Genomic DNA, 18990 nt, shown 5'->3' with positions numbered 1-18990 from the left:
ATACAGTGAAACCCCATCTCTACTTAAAACACAAATATTAGCTGGGTGTGGTGGTACACACCTGTAATCTCAGCTACTCAGGAGGCTGAGGCAGGAGAATCGCTTCAACCTGGGAGGCAGATGTTGCAATGAGCTGAGATCGTGCCACTGCACTCCAGCCTGGGGGACAACAACGAGACTTCATCCCCCCCAAAAAAAACTGTAGGTCACTTAAAAATATGAGAGAAGGTATAGTTTCAAAAAAGCGAAAATGTTTGAAAACCACAGCCTCACTCAGACCCTTACCCAGCAACTAGACGCAGGCCTGTCCCCACCCCTGTTGCTCTTTTGCTCCTAATGGATATTCTGGAACAGCTGCTTTTGTCATAGTTTGACGTCTTTTATTTGGAGAAATTTGAACCAATCTGTATAATGCCAGGGTCCATAAATAACCTTTTCATAACAAATGATAGTATGATATAAACTCATCCAATTCATCATAATTCAATTTATGACTTCTTCCACTTTTGTCTTTTACTATTATAAAGATCAGGTCCTTTTCTTTGAACACCTAGTAACTACCACAGACCAGGTAACTAGATTAGCAACACTTACCAGCTGGTCTGGGTTGATGCTGATTCTGCTGACTCAGCAGCTAATACATCCAAAGGGTCTTTGAAACTGAAGACCTCACAAAGGAATCTATTCCTTCCCATCGTTTACCATTCAAAGATTTTTTCAGAATAGATGACTCCAGTTTTGAAGGCACGTCAACGTTTAGCACAATGCAAAATGCATATGCTTACTCTATATGCATATACATATTTACAAAATGAAATTTACATATTTACAAAAGGAAAAAAGATATTTTCATTCTAAAATTCCCTGGACTATATCTGTACCAATGTAGAAAATATTCACCAAAGGAGCATTTAAAATACTACTTTTTATATTGTTTTTAGTCTTACATAATTAATATTCATGATCACATATGTGTAAGTTTTGTTTTATTTTCATGATCAATTTTGTAAGGTATGAAATTGTTCTTTAAGAATGAAGCTCTTATTTACAATAATATACCTATGGAACAGAAGGATTTTACTTACAAAGTCCTGACTTTCAACTGTCAGCCTAGAACCAAACTTCCATGATTGATTCTTTTCTAAAGGAGATTATAGATAAGCTCTAAAGGAACTTCCTTGTGTCTCAGTTTTCACATCAATAAAAAAATAAGGAGATTGAGTTAAACGAATTCCAATATTCCTTCCAAACCACAATGCTCAACTTATCATTTCCCAGATCAGTCCTCTGTGTCCAGAGGTTTCTTGCTCTTCATGTTTCAGTTCTCATTCCCTTTCTTTGTGTTTCTTTGTGTTTGTTTCCACTACAGCTCACTTCTGCTACACTTTTTTTTTTTTTTTTTTTTTTTTTTTTTGAGACTCAGTCTTGCTCTGTTGCCTAGGCTGGAGGGCAGTAGCGCAATCTCGGCTCACTGCATTCTCTGCCTCCCGATTTCAAGCAATTCTCCTGCCTCAGCCTCCTGAGCAGCTGAGACTACAGGCGCCTACCACCACACCCAGCTAATTTTTGTATTTTTAGTAGAGATGGGGTTTCACCATATTGGCCACGCTGTGCTCGAACTCCTGACCTCAAATGATCGGCCCACCTCGGCCTCCCAAAGTGCTGGGATTACAGGCGTGAGCCACCACGCCTGGCCTTTTGCTACATTTCACAAGTGTTCTCCCGAATGCACCAGCTTTCTTCCTGACATTCCTTCCCATTGTGATACCTACAAATAGAAAAACTGGTGAAATTTTAAAGTGTTTTTTTTCCTCTGAAATTATCACTTCTTTCTAGTGGTATCATTGCTCTCATCCCGTTGAAATAACCACACCATGCCTAGTCAAATTCTATCATGATGTGCTAAGAACATACACATTACAGATTACTAACATCATTAACACTGTCGCTGTCACAAACACAAATCATGACTTGCTTTCAAGATTTATTATAAAGCTATGGTAATGAAGATAATATGGAACTGGCATAAAGACAGACAAGAAGATCAATAGAACAAGGCTGGGCGCGGTGGTTCACACCTGTGATCCCAGCACTTTGGGAGGCCGAGGTGGGTGGATCACGAGGTCAGGAGATTGAGACCATCCTGGCTAACAGGGTAAAACCCCGTCTCTACTAAAAATACAAAAAGTTAGCCGGGCGTGGTGGCAGGCGACTGTAGTCCCAGCTACTCGGGAGGCTGAGGCAGGAGAACGGCGTGAACCTGGGAGGCGGAGCTTGCAGTGAGCCGAGATCGCGCCACTGCACTCCAGCCTGGGCGACAGAGCGAGACTCCATCTCAAAAAAAAATAAAAAATAAAAAATAAAGAATAAAAAAAGAAGATCAGTGGAACAGAATAGACCCAACAGAAATATATTCATACATAAATGGACAACTGATTTTTGACAACGTACAGAAGCAATTCAGCAGAGAAAAGATAGGTTTTCAACAAATGGCCCTGGAACACTTAGATATTCATAAGCAAAAATATGAACCTCATTTCATACCTCGTATCATATACAAAAATTAACTCAAAATGGATCATCGACCCAAATATAAAACCTCAAATATGAAATTTCCAGAAGAAAATAGAACAAAACCTTTATTACCTTGGGTTAGGCCATAATTTCCTAGATATAACACTAAAAACTCAATCCTTCAAAGAAAAAACTTGATAAACAGAACTTCATCAAAATTGATAACTTCTGCCCTTTGAAAGGTACTGTCAAGAAAATTCTCCCACTGGCTCATGCCTGGAATCCCAGCACTTTAGTGGGAGGATTGCTTGAGCTCAGGAATTCAAACTGACCTGGGCAACACAGTGAGACTCTGTCTCTAAATAAATAAATAAATAAAAATTATCCCATGAACTGTGAAAAAATATTTGCAAGTCATATATCTGATAAAGGATTTTTACCTATAAAATATATAGTAGCCTCAAAACTTAATAATTAAAGAAAGCAATTAATCCGCCACAAAATTCAGCAACAGGCCAAGTGTAGCGGCTCACTCCTGTAATCCCAGTGCTTTGGGAGGCTGAGGTGGGCGGATCACGAGGTCAGGAGTACGAGACCAGCCTGGCCAACATGGCGAAACCCCATCTCTACTAAAAATACAAAAAAATTAGCCGGGCGTGGTGGCAGGCACCTGTAATCCCAGCTACTTGGGAGGCTGAGACAGAATCACTTGAACCCGGGAGGCAGAGGTTGCAGTGAGCTGAGACCATGCCACTGCACTCCAGCCTGAGCAACAGAGGGATACTGTCTCAAAAAAAGAAAAAAAAAAAAAATTACCTGGGTATGGTGGCTTGCACCTGTAATCCCAGCTACTTGGGAGGCTGAGATACGAGAATTACTTGAACCTGGGAGGTAGAGCTGAGATCATGCCACTGCACTCCAGCCTGGGTGACAAAGTGAGACCCTGTCTCAAAAAAAAAAAAAAAAAAAAGAAAATAAAGAAAAAAAAATTGGTCAACAGATTTGAACAGTAACTATACCAAGGAAAATATACAACTGACAAATAAGCACATGAAAAGCAACAGCATAATTAGTCATTAGGGAAGTGAAAATTAAAACCACAGTGAAATAATACATCTATTAGAATGTCTAAAATTTTGAAGACTAACTACACCAAGTGTTGGCTAGGATGTGGAGCAACTGAAATTCTCCTGCATGGCTGATGGGAATGTAAAATGGTGCAACCACTTTAGAAAAACTGGAAAAATTTGAAAAGTGCATGTACGTGCTAGCTGTTTCACCTCTTACTCATAATGCAAGATGAGTCTCCAGCAGCTATACTAGAGCCACCTGTGAAATTGGCCAGGGTTCTTGCTCAAACCAGTATGATGTGATCCAAAAATACAGCCTCAATATGTTCCCCAGTATGCAAAGGATATAGGTTTCATTAAGTTGGACTAAGTGAACTTCCTTGAATGGATTATCCTGGTACTTCATCCCATGAAAGAAACCATGCTAACTCTTTGTGCATAAAGTAAAAAATTTGTGAATCTCTTTTAAAAATTAGAAAACAGTCCGGGCACGGTGGCTCATGCCTGTAATCCCAGCACTTTGGGAGGCCGAGGTGGGTGGATCACGAGGTCAGGAGATCCAGACCATCCTGGCTAACACAGTGAAACCCCATCTCTACTAAAAATACAAAAAATTAGCTGGGCGTGGTGGTGGGCACCTGTAGTACCAGCTACTCAGGAGGCTGAGGCAGGAGAATCACGTGAACCCAGGAGGCAGAGCTTGCAGTGAGCCGAGATCGCGCCACTGCACTCCAGAGTGGGCCACAGAGAGAGACTCAGTCTCAAAAAAAAAAAAAGAAAAGAAAAGAAAAAAGAAAACAGTGTGGTTTCTTAAAAAGTTAGACATACACTTACTATGTTACTCAGTCATTCTGCGTTTCAGTATTTACCTAAAAGAAATGAAGGTAAATCTTTTTTTTTTTTCAAGACAGGGTATTGCTATGCTCCCCAGCTTGGTCTCAAATTCCTGGCCTCAAGCTATCCTCTAACCTTGGCCTCTCAAAGTGCTGGGATTATATGCATGAGCCACTATGCCCAGCTCAAATGTATGTCTTTATATAGGCTTGTGCACAAACGTTCATGGATCCTTTATTTGTAACTGGGAAAAAACCCAAAAGCTTTTAGTGAATGAATGGATAAACAAATTGTAGTATATCCATACGATGGAATAACTGCTCAGCAATAAAACAAAATAAATGATTAATCTATATACACATATGGATGAATATTTCAGGACCAGCAACATAATTTGTGGGGCCCAGTGCAAAAGGAAAATGTAGGTCTTCTTGTTCACAAAGTATTAAGAACTTAAAAAACAATGACAGTGGAGCGTTCAAACAACCGCGGAGCCTTTCTTTTTCTTTTTTTCTTTTTTTCCCTGAGATGGAGTCTCACTCTGTCGCCCAGGCTGGAGAGCAGTGGTGCGATCTTGGCTCACTGCAAGCTCCGCTTCCTGGGTTCAAGCGATTCTCCTGCCTCAGCCTCCTGAGTAGCTGGGACTACAGGCGTGTGCCACCACACCCGGCTAATTTTTTGTATTTTTAGTAGAGAGGGGGTTTCTTCGTGTTAGCCAGGATGGTCTCGATCTCCTCGTGATCTTCCCACCTCGACCTTCCAAAGTGCTGGAATTACAGTCGTGAGCCACTGTGCCCGGCCCAAACAAGCACGGAGCCCTTCAAAGTGCAAGACTCTATGGACTACATAGATCACATGACCATGGGCCAACCATGGACCAGCTCAAAATAATTACCCAGAGTGAACACAAAAACAAAGTCAACAAAGAGTACATCATGTATGATTCTATTTATACAACCTTCTGCAAATGCAAACCACTCTGCAGTGATAGAAAGCAGATGAGTGGTTGCGGGGGAGGAGGTGGGGATTACAAAAGGGCAGGAGGACAGTTTTTGAGGTGATGGATATGTTCTCTGTTGTTTTTTTTTTTTTTTGGAATGGAGTCTGGCTCTGTCCCCAGGCTGGAGTGCAATGGTACGATCTCGGCTCACTGCAACTTCCACCTCCCCGGTTCAAGCGATTCTCCTGCCTCAGCCTGCCAAGTAGCTGGGACTACAGGCGTGCACCACCACGCCCAGCTAATTTTTGTATTTTTAGTGGAGACGGGGTTTCACCATGTTGGCCAGGGTGGTCTCCATCTCCTGACCTTGCGATCCGCCTGCCTCGGCTCCCAAAGTGCTGGGATTACAGGCATGAGCCACCGCGCCCGGTCTGTTCTCTGTCTTGATTGTGGTGAAAGTTTCACAGAGGACACATTTGTTAAAACTTATTAAATGGTATACTTTAAATATATGCAGTTTGCTGTATGTCATTTATAACTCCACAAAGCTGTTCAAAATTGCAAAACACTAATGGGTTTTTGAGAATGATTTTTAAAAATATAGTTTGTGATCTCTCATATGCATTTCTTCTTCATAGACAAAACATACCCAAGTGTAAATTAAGGAAAAGCAGAAAATGATATACAGTTAAATGCCAAAAGAAACGACACATTATCACTACAAACGATTGGTATCACTACAAACTATTTGTGTCACTACAAACTATTGGAAAAGCAGAAAATGATATATAATTAAATGCCAAAAGAAATGACACCTTATCACTACAAACTATTGGAGAATTTAATGTACATTGAAGTGGTCAGGGAAAGACACTTAAAAGAATTGGAGTTGAAAACGTCTTTGAAGAATGAATGAGATTTTCAAAGCATTCTTGTTTGTATAAGGGAAAACAGCAGCTTGGGGAGCAGTTGGGAAGGGAAAACCACAGGTTGGGGAGGGTGAACAGAAAGGATATTTGGATTAAAGTCTGTCTAGGTCACTTTTTGGACAGGGAAGAGACCTGTCTTGCTGGATCAGAGGATTTTTATGGCATGGACTAGTAGGTAATATTCCATTCGTCCCTATGGGCTCAGGTTATAATAGAGAGCTCTAAATGCCTTTATTCTAAAGGCAAGGGCTGTTCCTTAGACTGGGAAAAATAATATGATGTTTTGAGAAGAAAATAAAGTTATATATAAGGTGCCATTCCAAACCTTATTTGCCCTCAGGACACCTCATTCTCAGTGGAGCTACCTACCTCAACTTTCCTTTCCCTACCTCAAAATATCTGTATCTCCATTTTCTTTATTCCTGTCTGAGAAAGAAGGATTTTTTTTTTCTCTTTTTGAAATCTAATCCAGCAGGGCATGGTGGCTCATGCGTGTAATCCCAACACTTTGGGAGGTCAAGGCAGGTGGATCACCTGAGATCAGGCATTTCAGACCAGTCTGGCCATCATGGCAAAAACCCATCTCTACTAAAAATACAAAAATTAGCTGGGCATGGTGGCGGGCACCTGTAATCCCAGCTAATCGGGAGAATCACTGGACCCCGGGAGGAGGATATTGCAGTGAGCCGAGATCGTGCCACTGCACTCCACCCTTGGAGACAGAGCAATACTTCATGTAAAAAACAAAAACAAAAACAAAAAAAACCTAATCTTTTCATCCATCTTCTTACCTCATCTTTCCACTGTCAGAGACACCTTGCTTCATTACATAGCCCATCCCAAATAGGTGATCAATCTCTCCCTCTTTCATGACTCCTTTGGCAAATAAAAAACAACAAAGAAAAATCTTATTTTGATTCTCTTGTTATCTCAAGATATCTCCTTATTCATCTCTTTTGCAGGAACTTGAATGGAGCTGGAGGACATTATTCTAAGTGAAGCAACTCAGGAATGGTAAACCAAGTACCATATATTCTCACTTATCATTGGGAGCTAAGCTATGGGTATGCAAAGGCACACAGAGTGGTGTAGTGAACACTGGAGACTCAGAAGCAGGGAGGGCGGGAGGGCGTTGAGGGATAGCAGAAGTACATACTGGGTACAACATATGCTACTCAGGTGACAGGTGACTTAAATCTCAGACTTCACCACTATACACTTCATTCACATAACCAGAAACCACTTGTACCCCAAAAGCTAATTTTATTTTATTTTTTAAGATATCTCCTTATTCATCCTCCTCTGCAGATGAAACTGAAGCTCTCTTCACCATCCACTTTTCAACGACTATTGCCACCAACCCAGTTCTGGTCTTTCTTACTCATCTAGACTACAGCTCTCATTTCTTGCATCCCCTCATACCAATGTATTTGATATATTGCTGCAAAATTAATTGTTTTTTTTTTTGAGACGGAGTCTCACTCTGTCACCCAGGCTGGAGTGCAGTGCTGCTATCTCCACTCACTGCAAACTCCCTCTCCTATATTCAAGCGGTTCTCCCACCTCAGCCTCCTGTGTAGCTGGGATTATAGGTGCGCGCCATCACACCTCACTCATTTTGGTATTTTTAGCAGAGATGGAGTTTCCCATGTTGGCCAGGCTGGTCTTGAACCCCTGACCTCAGGTGATCTGCCCGCCTCAGCCTCCCAAAGTGCTGAGATTATAGGGGGGAGCCACAGCACCTGGTCCAAATTAATCTTTGAGAACAGTGTTTCTTCTCTATGGTTTTCATACTGAAAATCTTTAGAAACTCATACTGCCTTTTTTTTTTTTTTTTTTTTTTTTTTTTTTTTTTTTTTTTTTTGAGACGGAGTCTTGCTCTGTAGCCCGGGCTGGAGTGCAGTGGCCGGATCTCAGCTCACTGCAAGCTCCGCCTCCCGGGTTTAGGCCATTCTCCTGCCTCAGCCTCCGGAGTAGCTGGGACTACAGGCGCCCGCCACCTCGCCCGGCTAGTTTTTTGTATTTTTAGTAGAGACGGGGTTTCACGGTGTTAGCCAGGATGGTCTCGATCTCCTGACCTCGTGATCCGCCCGTCTCGGCCTCCCAAAGTGCTGGGATTACAGGCTTGAGCCACCGCGCCCGGCCATACTGCCTTTTAAAATAGAGTGGTTCTTAGTGTGTATCTATTTTATCCTTCTCCCCTAATACCGCTAACATTTCGTTAATCTGCACAACTCACTTCTCCTCAAACTTGTTTGTTTTTCCTGTCCCTGTGTTTATGATCAACTCTCAGTCTGCAATACTCTCTGTGATTTGTCGAAATCATACTCAGTTTAAGTATTTAAAAGTGATTTCTTGCATGAGTCATTTTCTGATTCTCCAAACAAGTTACATTTTTCGACAGCTCTTTAGCTCCCAAAGCACTTTGTAACTCTGTTTTCAAATTTATTATACTCTGCAATTCATAATAGAACATGGGCTTTGGAGCCAGTGGTCCTTCAAAATCACTGCCCATTGGCTGGCAAGCTTGGGCAAGTTTCTTAACTTCTCCAGGCTTTAATAAGCTCATTTGTAAAATGTGGATAGTAATACCTACCTGAAAATATTGTGTGGATTAAATCAGCTGAAGTGTCTGGCACATGAGAGGTGGCATGTTAATAACATATCTTGGAATACATTAATGTGTATGATTTTCTTATCCATTATATAACATTGTTACCTTCATGAAAACAGGCTCCATGTTTCATCCAATTTTGTATCACCTATTTCTACATAGTACATGGTAAATTCACATTTTATAGGGACGATTTTACAAATCTGTTGAAATATTATTTATTGCTAGAGCATTTAAAAGTTTATTTTTCAAAGTGTTATTATATTGAACTTTGTACCATGCATAACTGTTGTGAAAATGAGTTATATCTTTTGGCAGATTCGATGCTTTAGAGGAATATTTGGTAGGGAAACTATTAACTGCAAAATACAAAGGCTTTCTGCCACAATATTTGGGTTTCATGTTAAATGTATCAATATTATAAATTTTACATGTTAAAATATATACTGTTCATGGCATTTTTTTTTTTTTTTTTTTTTTTTTTTTTTTTTTTTCTGAGACGGAGTCTCGCTCTGTCACCCAGGCTGGAGTGCAGTGGCCGGATCTCAGCTCACTGCAAGCTCCGCCTCCCGGGTTCACGCCATTCTCCTGCCTCAGCCTCCCCAGTAGCTGGGACTACAGGCGCCCGCCACCTCGCCCGGCTAGTTTTTTGTATTTTTTAGTAGAGACGGGGTTTCACCGTGTTAACCAGGATGGTCTCGATCTCCCGACCTCGTGATCCGCCCGTCTCGGCCTCCCAAAGTGCTGGGATTACAGGCTTGAGCCACCGCGCCCGGCCTGTTCATGGCATTTATAAATCAATTCTAATAATTTATATTCAAAGAATTGCATCTACTTTATGTATTCAGTATGATTTTTTTTTTTTTTTTCAAGATTGAGTCTCTGTTGCCCAGACTAGAGTTCAGTGGCATGATCTCGGCTCACTGCAATCTCCACCTGCAGGTTCAAGTGATTCTCATCCCTCAGTCTCCCGAGTAGCTGGGACTACAGGCATGCACCACCACGCCTGGCTAATTTTTGTATTTTTAGTAGAGACAGTGTTTCACCATGTTGGCCACACTGGTCTCGAACTCTTGACTTCAGATGATCTGCCCGCCTCAGCCTCCCAAAATGCATGTATTACAGGCATGAGCCACTGGACCAGGCCAGTATGATGAGTTGTAACAAATATGTAAAGCTGTGTAACCACCATGATCAGCATGGTGAACATTCACACTACTGCAAAAGGTTTTCTGTATTTATTCTTAGTCTCCTCTCCTTACAGGCATCCCCAACTTCAGTAAACAACATTTTTTGTTTTCTGTCCCTTTAGATTGGATTTTGCTCTTCTAGAGTTTTATATAAAAGTAATCATATACCATATAATTTGTGTCTGGCTTCTTTTGCTCAGCACAAAGTTAATGAGATTCATTCATGTGACATGTACAATAGTATATTCCTTTTTATTGCTGAGTACTATTCCATTGTATGAATACACTACACTCTGTTTATTCATTCACACATTGATGGGCACATGAGTTATTTTCAGTTTGGAGTTACTACGACTAAAGCTGCTATGAACATTTGGTTTCAAGACTTAGTGTAGACATATGTTTTTATGTCTCTTGGTTAAATACCAAGAGTGAAATTACTGGATCATATGCTAAGTGTATATTGATGTAAGAAATTGCCAAATTATTTTCCAAAGCAGTATTCTTTTCAACCTTGTATGAGAATGCCAGTCCTTGCTAACATTTTAATATATTAGCCACTTGAGTGGCTATGTGGGGCTATCTCATTGTGGGTTTAATTTGCATTTCCCAAATGACTAATAAAATTGAGCACTTTTGCATGTGCTATTGGCCATTTCTTTTTTACTTTTTTTTTCTGAGATGGAGTTTCGCTCTTGTAGCCCAGGCTGGAGTGCTGTGGTGCCATCTCGGCTCACTGCAACCTCCGCCTCCCAGGTTCAAGTGATTCTCCTGCCTCAGACTCCCAAGTAGCTGAGATTACAAGGGCATGCCACCACGCCCAGCTAATTTTTGTATTTTTAGTAGAGACGGGGTTTTACCATGTTGGCCAAGGTGGTCTCGAACTCCTGACCTCAGGTGGTCTGCCTGCCTCAGCCTCCCAAAGTGCTGAGATTACAGGCATGAGCCATAGCGCCCGGCCGGCTATTGGTCATTTCTATATCTTTGTGAAGTGTGAATTCAAATCTTTTGCTCATTTCAAAAAATTGAATTGTTTTATTAAGTTGTAAGCTTTCATTATGTGTTCTGTGTTGCAGGAAGTCAGGGACCCCAAATGGAGAGACCGGCTGGAACCACAGCAGAAGAACATAAATTGTGAAGATTTCATGGACATTTATCAGTTCCCAAAATTAATACTTTTATAATTTCTTACACCTGTCTTTAATCTCTTATTCCCGTTATCTTCATAAGCTGAGAATGTATGTCACCTCAGGACCACCATTGTACAAACTGAGTGTAAAACATGTGTGTTTGAACAATATGAAATCAGTGCACCTTGAAACAGAACAGAATAACAGTAATTTTCAGGGAACAAGGAACGACAACCATAAGGTCTGACTGCCTGCGAGGTCAGGCAGAATACAGCCATATTTTTCTTCTTGCAGAGAACCTATAAATGGACATGCAAGTAGGAGAGATATCACTGAATTCTTTTCCCAGCAAGGAATATTAATAATTAATACCCTGGGGAAGGAATGCATTCCTGGGGGGAGGTCTATAAACAGTTGCTCTGGAAGTGTCTGTCTTATGCGGTTGAGATAAGGACTGAAATATGCCCTGGTCTACTGCAGTACCCTCAAGCTCACTAGGGTGGGGGAAAAAACCTACCCTGGTGAAATTGAGGTCAGACCGGTTCTCTGCTCTTGAACCCTGTTTTCTGTTAAGATGTTTATCAAGACAATACATGCACAGCGGGACATAGACCCTCATCAGTAATTCTAATTCTGCTCTTGCCTTGTGATCTTTATTGCCCTTTGAAGCATGTGATCTTTGTGACCTACTCCCTGTTTGTACACCCCCCTCCCCTTTTAAAATCCCTAATAAAAACTGGCTGATTTTGCAGCTCAGGGACATCACGGACCTACCGATATGTGTTACCCTTGGAGCCCAGCTGTAAAATTCCTCTGTTTGTACTCTTTCTCTTTATTTCTCAGACCTGCCAACACTTAGGGAAAATAGAAAGAACCTACATTGAAATATTGGGGGCTGGTTCCCCCGATAGTTCTAGATACAAATTCCTTGTTAGAGACATCTGTTGTGAATATTTTCACTTTTTTAAGGTTGTCTTGAAAACACATGTTTCCCATTTTGATGAAGTTCAATCTGTCTTTTATTTCCTTTTTATGATTAGTGCTTTTTTTTACCTCCAAAATCGTCACCTTGCCCAAAGTCAAAAAGATTGTTCTATATTTTCTTAGAAATTATGTAATTATAGCTTCATGATTAGGTCTGTCATTCATTTCAACTTAATATTTGTCTATGGTGTGAGGTAAGGTTCAAGATTTATTTTTTGATATGGCTATCCAGTCATTTCATTGATTGAAAACATTATATTTTCCACACGGAAATTACCTTAGCTTCTTATGAAAATCAATTGACCATATACATATAGGTCTATACCTGGACTTGATTCTGTTTCACTGATCTATATGTCTCACCTTATGCGTACTACAGTGTGTTGAAAACCAGTTTTATAGTAAGTCTTTAAACCAGATGTATGTGTGCTCCAACTTTCTTCTTCTTATGCACCTCTGTATGAATTTTATAGTTAGCTTGTCAAGTTAAAAAAAAGTCTGCTGGGATTTCGAGAGAATTGACATTTTAACAGTATGCAGTCTTCCAATTCATGAACAGGGAACTGCTATTTATTTAGATCTTTCATTTCTCTCAGCAGCGATTTATAATTTTGAGCAGTGATTTATAATTTTCAGCATATATGTGTCACACATATTTTGTGAAATTTATCCCTATATAGTTCATGTTCTGGGATGCTGATTAACATGGTATGGTTTATTTTAAATTTCATTTTCCAGTTGTTCTGTGTACATATGTAGAAAAACCATTGATTTTTGTTATGTTGATCTTGTATCCTGCCACTAGTTCACTGGTTCCAGTAGGCTTTTTTTTTTTTTAGGATTCCTCGAGATTCCTAGGATTTTCTAGGAAACACATTGCTCTCATTTGCAAAGAGTTTTACTTCTTTCTTCCCTTTATTTTATTTTTATTCTTTTTTGAGATGAAGTCTTGCTCTATCACCCAGGCTGGAGTGCAATGGGGCGATCTCAGCTCACTGCAACCTGTGCCTCCTGGGTTCAAGCAATTCTCCTGCCTCAGCCTCCAGAGTAGCTAGGATTACAGGCGCCCACCACCATGCCCTGCTAATTTTTGTATTTTTAGTAGAGATGGGTTTCACCATGTTAGGCTGGCTGGCCTCAAACTCCTAACCTCAAGTGATCCGCCTGCCTCGGCCTCCCAAAGTGCTGGGATTACAGGGGTGAGCCACCACACCCAGCCTTCCTTTCCTTTTTTTTGAGACAGAGTCTCACTCTGTCATTCAGGTTGGAGTGCAATGGCCGATCTCGGCTCACGATTTTAAAAAATTATTTCCACTAAGGAAACTGAGGCATGGAGAGGTTACATCGTCCAAGTTCACACAGCTAATAAAATGGGAGGAGTCAGGAATTTGGGGGTTGTATTTCAGTAACCGGACTCCAGAGCCTGCCTTCTTAACTGTATGCTTTAAGGGGACAGAGTAAAGAGTTAAGAGGGGAAAGCATAGGGATTGAGAGGAGAGAAAGCAGGAAACAGTGGGATTCTATCTTCCTTGCTGGAAAGAGTTCCTGTTGGCCCAGTGTCTAGGTTGCCTGTATCTGTACAAATGTTTCTTCTTTGCTGCCCTTGCCTTGTCAGGTCCTCTTTCCTCCAGCTCCCCTAAGACATCGAACATTCTACACTGAATTGACCTCAATGCCCTTTCAACCCGTGGACTTGGTGTCGCGCGCGAAGAGACCATCAAACAGGCTTTGTGTGAGCAACAAGGATGTTTATTTCGCCTGGGTGCAGGCAGACTGAGTCTGAAAAGAGAGTCAGCAAAGGGAGATAGGGGTGGGGCCGTTTTATAGAATTTGGGTAGGTAGTGGAAAATTACAGTCAAAGGGGGTTGTTCTCTGGCCAGCAGAGGTGGGGGTCACAAGGCGCTCAGTGGGGGAACTTCTGAGCCAGGAGAAGGAATTTCACAAGGTCATGTCATCAGTTAAAGCAGGAACCAGCCATTTTCACTTCTTTTGTGATTCTTCAGTTACTTCAGGCCATCTGGATGTATACGTGGGTGCCGGTCAGAGGGGATATGATGGCTTAGCTTGGGCTCAGAGGCCTAATACTTGGTAGACACACACACACGCACAGACACACACACGCTCCGGTAAAATTCACACAAGTGGGCCTGGGAGAGGTGGCTCACGCCTGTAATCCCAGCACTTTGGGAAGCCAAGACGGGTGGATCACTTGAGGCCAGGAGTTCAGGAGCAGCCTGGCAAACATGGTGAAACCGTCTCTACTAAAAATAACAAAAATCAGCCGGGCGTGGTGGTGCATGACTGTAGTTCCAGCTACTTGGGAGGCTGAGGCAGGAGAATCTCTTGAATCAGGGAGGCGGAGGTTGCAGTGAGCCGAGATCACACCACTGCACTCCAGACTCTAAAAAAATAAATCATGGAAGTGGGACGGTCTTCTCACTGTTAGAAGAACTGTTGGAGTACCTGTTGGACTCCCTGGTAAACGGGAAACAGGGCGAAATGGGCATTTCTTCCCCAGAAGCTCTTAAGAATGAATGAATGTTTGACTCAGCGCTGTGGCTCAGGCTTGTAATCACAGAACTTTGGGAGGCAGAGGTGGGAAGATCGCTAGAGCCCACGAAGTTGCAGTGAGCTATATTCGAGTCACTGCCCTCCAGCCTGGGAGACAGACTGAGACCGCGTCTCTAAAAAGAAAAGAATGAGCGGCGGGAAGATCCCGCTCTCTGCCTGCGCATTGAGAAACTGCCTTACAAAAGGCCAGGCGGGCAGAGCCACGCCAAGTTCAGGTGCATTCCCTGTGTCCCCATTAAATACTCGCAGGGCGCACATCGCCAGGGCTCAAGGCGTCTGGGCGTCTCTCTATGAAGAGGCCCCCAGCTAGAGAGGCGGGTGCACTTTCCTCGGGAGCGGAAACTACAGCGCCGCCCGGAAAGCGTGCCGGGGGTCAGGGGTTCTGGATCCCCATTGCCGAGGCCAGGCTTTCTGGCCCCCAAGCCGCGCGCGCTCCCAAGGGGCGGGGCGGGACGGGGGCGTGGCGGGCAGTGGCCGGGGGCGTCCGCTCCTCCCCGTCGCGGTCGTGCTGGCTCCGCCGAGCCCCCTGCGCGTGGCACATGGGGCGCCTGACGGAGGTGGCGGCATTGGGCAGCGGTGCTCGGGCTGCGCGCTGGGCAGGGTCCCCTCCCACGCTCCTGCTACTCTCTCCCACGTCCCCCGGGTGCGCGGCCACCATGGCGTCCAGCGACGAGGACGGCACCAACGGCGGCGCCTCGGAGGCCGGCGAGGACCGGGAGGCCCCCGGCAAGCGGAGGCGCCTGGGGCTCTTGGCCACCGCCTGGCTCACCTTCTACAACATCGCCATGACCGCGGGGTACGCGCGCCGCGAGGCGCCCTCGGGCCCACCCCGCGCCGCGGTCCGCGGAGGTTCCGGGCTCAGGGGGCGCGGGCCGGGGTATGAGGGGCGCGGGGGGTGCGGGCAGCGGCCGTGGGGGAAGGGAGCTGTCGCCGTGGCCACCGCCGGGGTTGAATGGAGCGGGCGGGGGGGGCAGGGCCCTGCGCTCCGGGCATTGCCTAATACGGTGCACGGCGGGGCGCTGGCCGGAGGTTAAGTATAGACCCGGGCAGGAATGCGGGGCCGGCCGGCGGGGGAGGCGGCTGCGGCCCGGGCGCCGCTGCCTTCGCTGCTGTTGAAGGAGCGCCCTGCCCTGGCCACCCGATGGTCTCCAGAGCGCGGAGCCTCATGCTGCGATCACTGGGCAGAGTTTTCTCCCCTGTTAATTTCACCGTGACTTTTTTTTTTTTTTTTTTAAAGCACAGCACGTCTTAGAGCTTGTCACTTTGGACGATTTTGAAATAACCAACCCCTTTATCTCAGCCTGGAGCTCCTGCCCAGCATCTTTATGGCCTCAGACTCCGTGGCTGATACTCTGGACCTTCATTTTTGGCTTTGAGTATGACTTGCAAGTTAAGGTTACACAATGACTGTCGCTCTTCGCAGAGCTGTCAAAGTGACTTCTGTGTCAACTGCTTCTCAAAACCTGTTGAGAAAATGCTTTTCTATTTCTAATTGCACTGCCTTTTAAAAAAGTTATTTTCCCATTATCACTCGAAGTATTAACTTATGTAAATGTGAGGAAAAGTTTAGTATTTTTTTTTTATTATTTTTCATTTTATTTTTTGAGACGGAGTCTCGCTGTGTCGCCCAGGCTGGAGTGCAGTGGCGCTATCTCGGCTCACTGCAAGCTCCGCCTTCCGGGTTCACGCTGTTCTCCTGCCACAGCCTCCCGAGTAGCTGGGACTACAGGCCCCTGCCACCACGCCCGGCTTTTTTGTATTTTTAGTAGAGACGGGGTTTCACCCTGTTAGCCAGGATGGTCTCGATCTCCTGACCTTGTGATCCGCCCGCCTCGGCCTCCCAAAGTGCTGGGACTACAGGCGGGAGCCACCGTGCCGGCCAGTATTTCATTTTATTTTTTAGACGGAGTCTCACTCTGTCGCCAGACCGGAGTGCCGTGGTGCCATCTCCACTCACTGACAACCTCCGCCTCCGGTGTTCAGGGTGTTCAAGCGATTCTCCTGCCTTGGCCTCCAGAGTAGCTGGGACTTACAAGCGTGTGCCACCACGCCCCGCCAATTTTTGTATTTTTGGTAGAGACAGGGTATCACCATGTTGGCCAGGCTGGTCTCGAACTCTTGACCTCAAATGATTCCCCCACCTCGGCCTCCCAATATGCTGGGATTACAGGTGTGAGCCACCGCACCGAGCCTAATATTTTATTTTAATTTTTTAAAAATAGAAATGGGCTCTCACTGTGTTGGCTAGGCTGGTCTCAAACTCCTGGCCTTAAGCAATCCTCCCACCTCGACCTCCAAAAGTGCTGGGATTACCACTCCCGGCTTAATATTTTAAACTTTCTCCAGGGTTTATAGAAAAATGTGATTGACAAAGATTTAATAAATCTTTACCTATGGTGATTGAGTTTCTATTATGTGCTTAGCATATGATACTGAATACCAAATACAGTTCACACAAATGTTATTTGAGGATTTACTATGCAGGGGACTGTGTTGCTTATTTTAGGTGTATTTTTAGTCCTTTAAAGTCCTGTGAGGGGCACATTATATTACATTATATAGATTAGAAAAGTGAGGCACAGACAGTTGCCCAAGATCACAGCCAGCAAGTGTCAGTCAGACATGCGCTTCAACCCAGACTCTCTGACTTCACCGTCCTGCTACTTCATCTTTCTTTCTTCCTAAATTATAATCTTGGAAAGAGAGAAAACTAATGTATTTACAACAATTCAGTAGTCACCAAATGTTGCCGCCTTTAAATGCATTCAGAACTGAAAGAATTCTCTCTCCTCTGTGATAGTCCGGTTAATAAACGTTTTCTTTTCTTTTCTCTTCTTTTTTTTTTTTTTTTTCCTTTTTTTTCTTTTTTAAGGCAAGGCCTTGCTCTGTTTTCAAAGCTGGAGTGCAGTGGTGCTTACTGCAGCCTCAACCCCCAAGCTCAAGGCGATCCTCCTGCCTCAGCCTCCTGAGTAGCTGAGACTACAGGCGCACAGCTAATTAAAAAAAAAAATTGTAGAGTAGGCTGGGCACAGTGGCTCACGTCTGTAATCCCAGCACTTTGGGAGACTGAGTTGGGTGGATCACTTGAGGCCAGGAGTTTGAGACCAGCCTGGCCAACATGGCAAAACCCCGTCTCTATTAAAAATACAAAAATTAGCCGGACGTGGTGGCACACAACTGTAATCTCAGCTACTTGTAAGGCTGAGGCACGAGAATCGCTTGAACCCAGAAGGCTGAGAGATAATGCTACTGCACTCCAGTCTGGATGACAGAGCGAGACTCTATCTCACACAAAAAAATAAAATAATAATAATAATTTCTGTAAAGACAGGTTTTCGCTCTGTTGCCCAGGATGTTCTCAAGTGATCCTCCCACATTGGCTTCCCAAAGTGCTGGGATTACAGGTGTGAGCCACCACACCCAGCCAGTAAACATTTTGAAATATCTGCCTTGTGTTAACTGGGTGTCTGTCCCTTCTCTTTTCAATTGACTCTCTGTGTTGAAAGCCAACTTATATTTCAAAAATGAACATCAATGCATAGCTCCAGTTTAAAGACTTCAGTGACTCTCTGCCACCTCCACCCTGACATAAGGGATTCAGGCTGTCTGCCATTCAAGGCTTTTTGCAATCTGCTCCCGAGTCCCCATTCCAGTCAACTTGCATTTGGTATCTCTGACTCACTCTTCCCTCAAAGCACCATGTATTTTCACAGCACTCTGCTTCTTTGCTCAGGTTTTTCACTTTTGTATAATGTTCTCCTATTATTCCCATGACTTCTAATCAGATAGACCTCTTTGAAGTTTTCCCGGTCTCCTGCCTTACCTGGCGCAGAATTAAATGCTTTCTCCATTCTGTCCCCCTGACCCTTCCCCGGCAAATCAGGGCTTATTCTAAACTTGTCTCCCTCTGCCTCTATTGAGAAGTTTCCTTGTCATATTTACAAAATAAGGGATACTGAAATGGAATAATCTCTGTAACTGACTCTTCGGAGGCTTTCTAGAGGCATTGAGATTTGAAGAAGGAATAAGATTATAAATTCTGGAAATAGGCATGATATGCAAGCCTGATGTATTCTCTTGATTGAACTGGAGGATGCTGTTGGGAAATAGTGGTAAATAAGGTTGAAGAAGTTGTAGTGTTGAAATTGGGACAAGAACTTACATGTTTCATGGGGTGGACAGCAGAGGACTAGCTGAGGTTCTTTTTGTTCATT

The 18990-nt window shown here is 43.7% G+C and overlaps 2 protein-coding genes across 2 annotated transcripts in view; both read left to right on the top strand.

Moving 5' to 3' along the window:
* Window positions 1–18990, top strand: part of TRDMT1 (tRNA aspartic acid methyltransferase 1) — a 687969-nt gene that overhangs the window by 184979 nt on the left and 484000 nt on the right. The window lies entirely within an intron of this gene.
* HACD1 (3-hydroxyacyl-CoA dehydratase 1) overlaps window positions 15232–18990 on the top strand; it is a 28387-nt gene continuing 24628 nt past the window's right edge. The window contains exon 1 of the mRNA XM_050805413.1: window positions 15232–15572. Coding sequence (XP_050661370.1) covers window positions 15316–15572 — 257 coding nt within the window. The 5' untranslated portion in view covers window positions 15232–15315. The remainder of the gene's footprint in view (window positions 15573–18990) is intronic.

Source organism: Macaca thibetana, chromosome 9 (assembly GCF_024542745.1).
Source record: "Macaca thibetana thibetana isolate TM-01 chromosome 9, ASM2454274v1, whole genome shotgun sequence".
Taxonomy (NCBI): domain Eukaryota; kingdom Metazoa; phylum Chordata; class Mammalia; order Primates; family Cercopithecidae; genus Macaca; species Macaca thibetana.
Note: the sequence above shows the minus strand (reverse complement) of the source record. Positions and strands in the feature narration are given on the sequence as shown.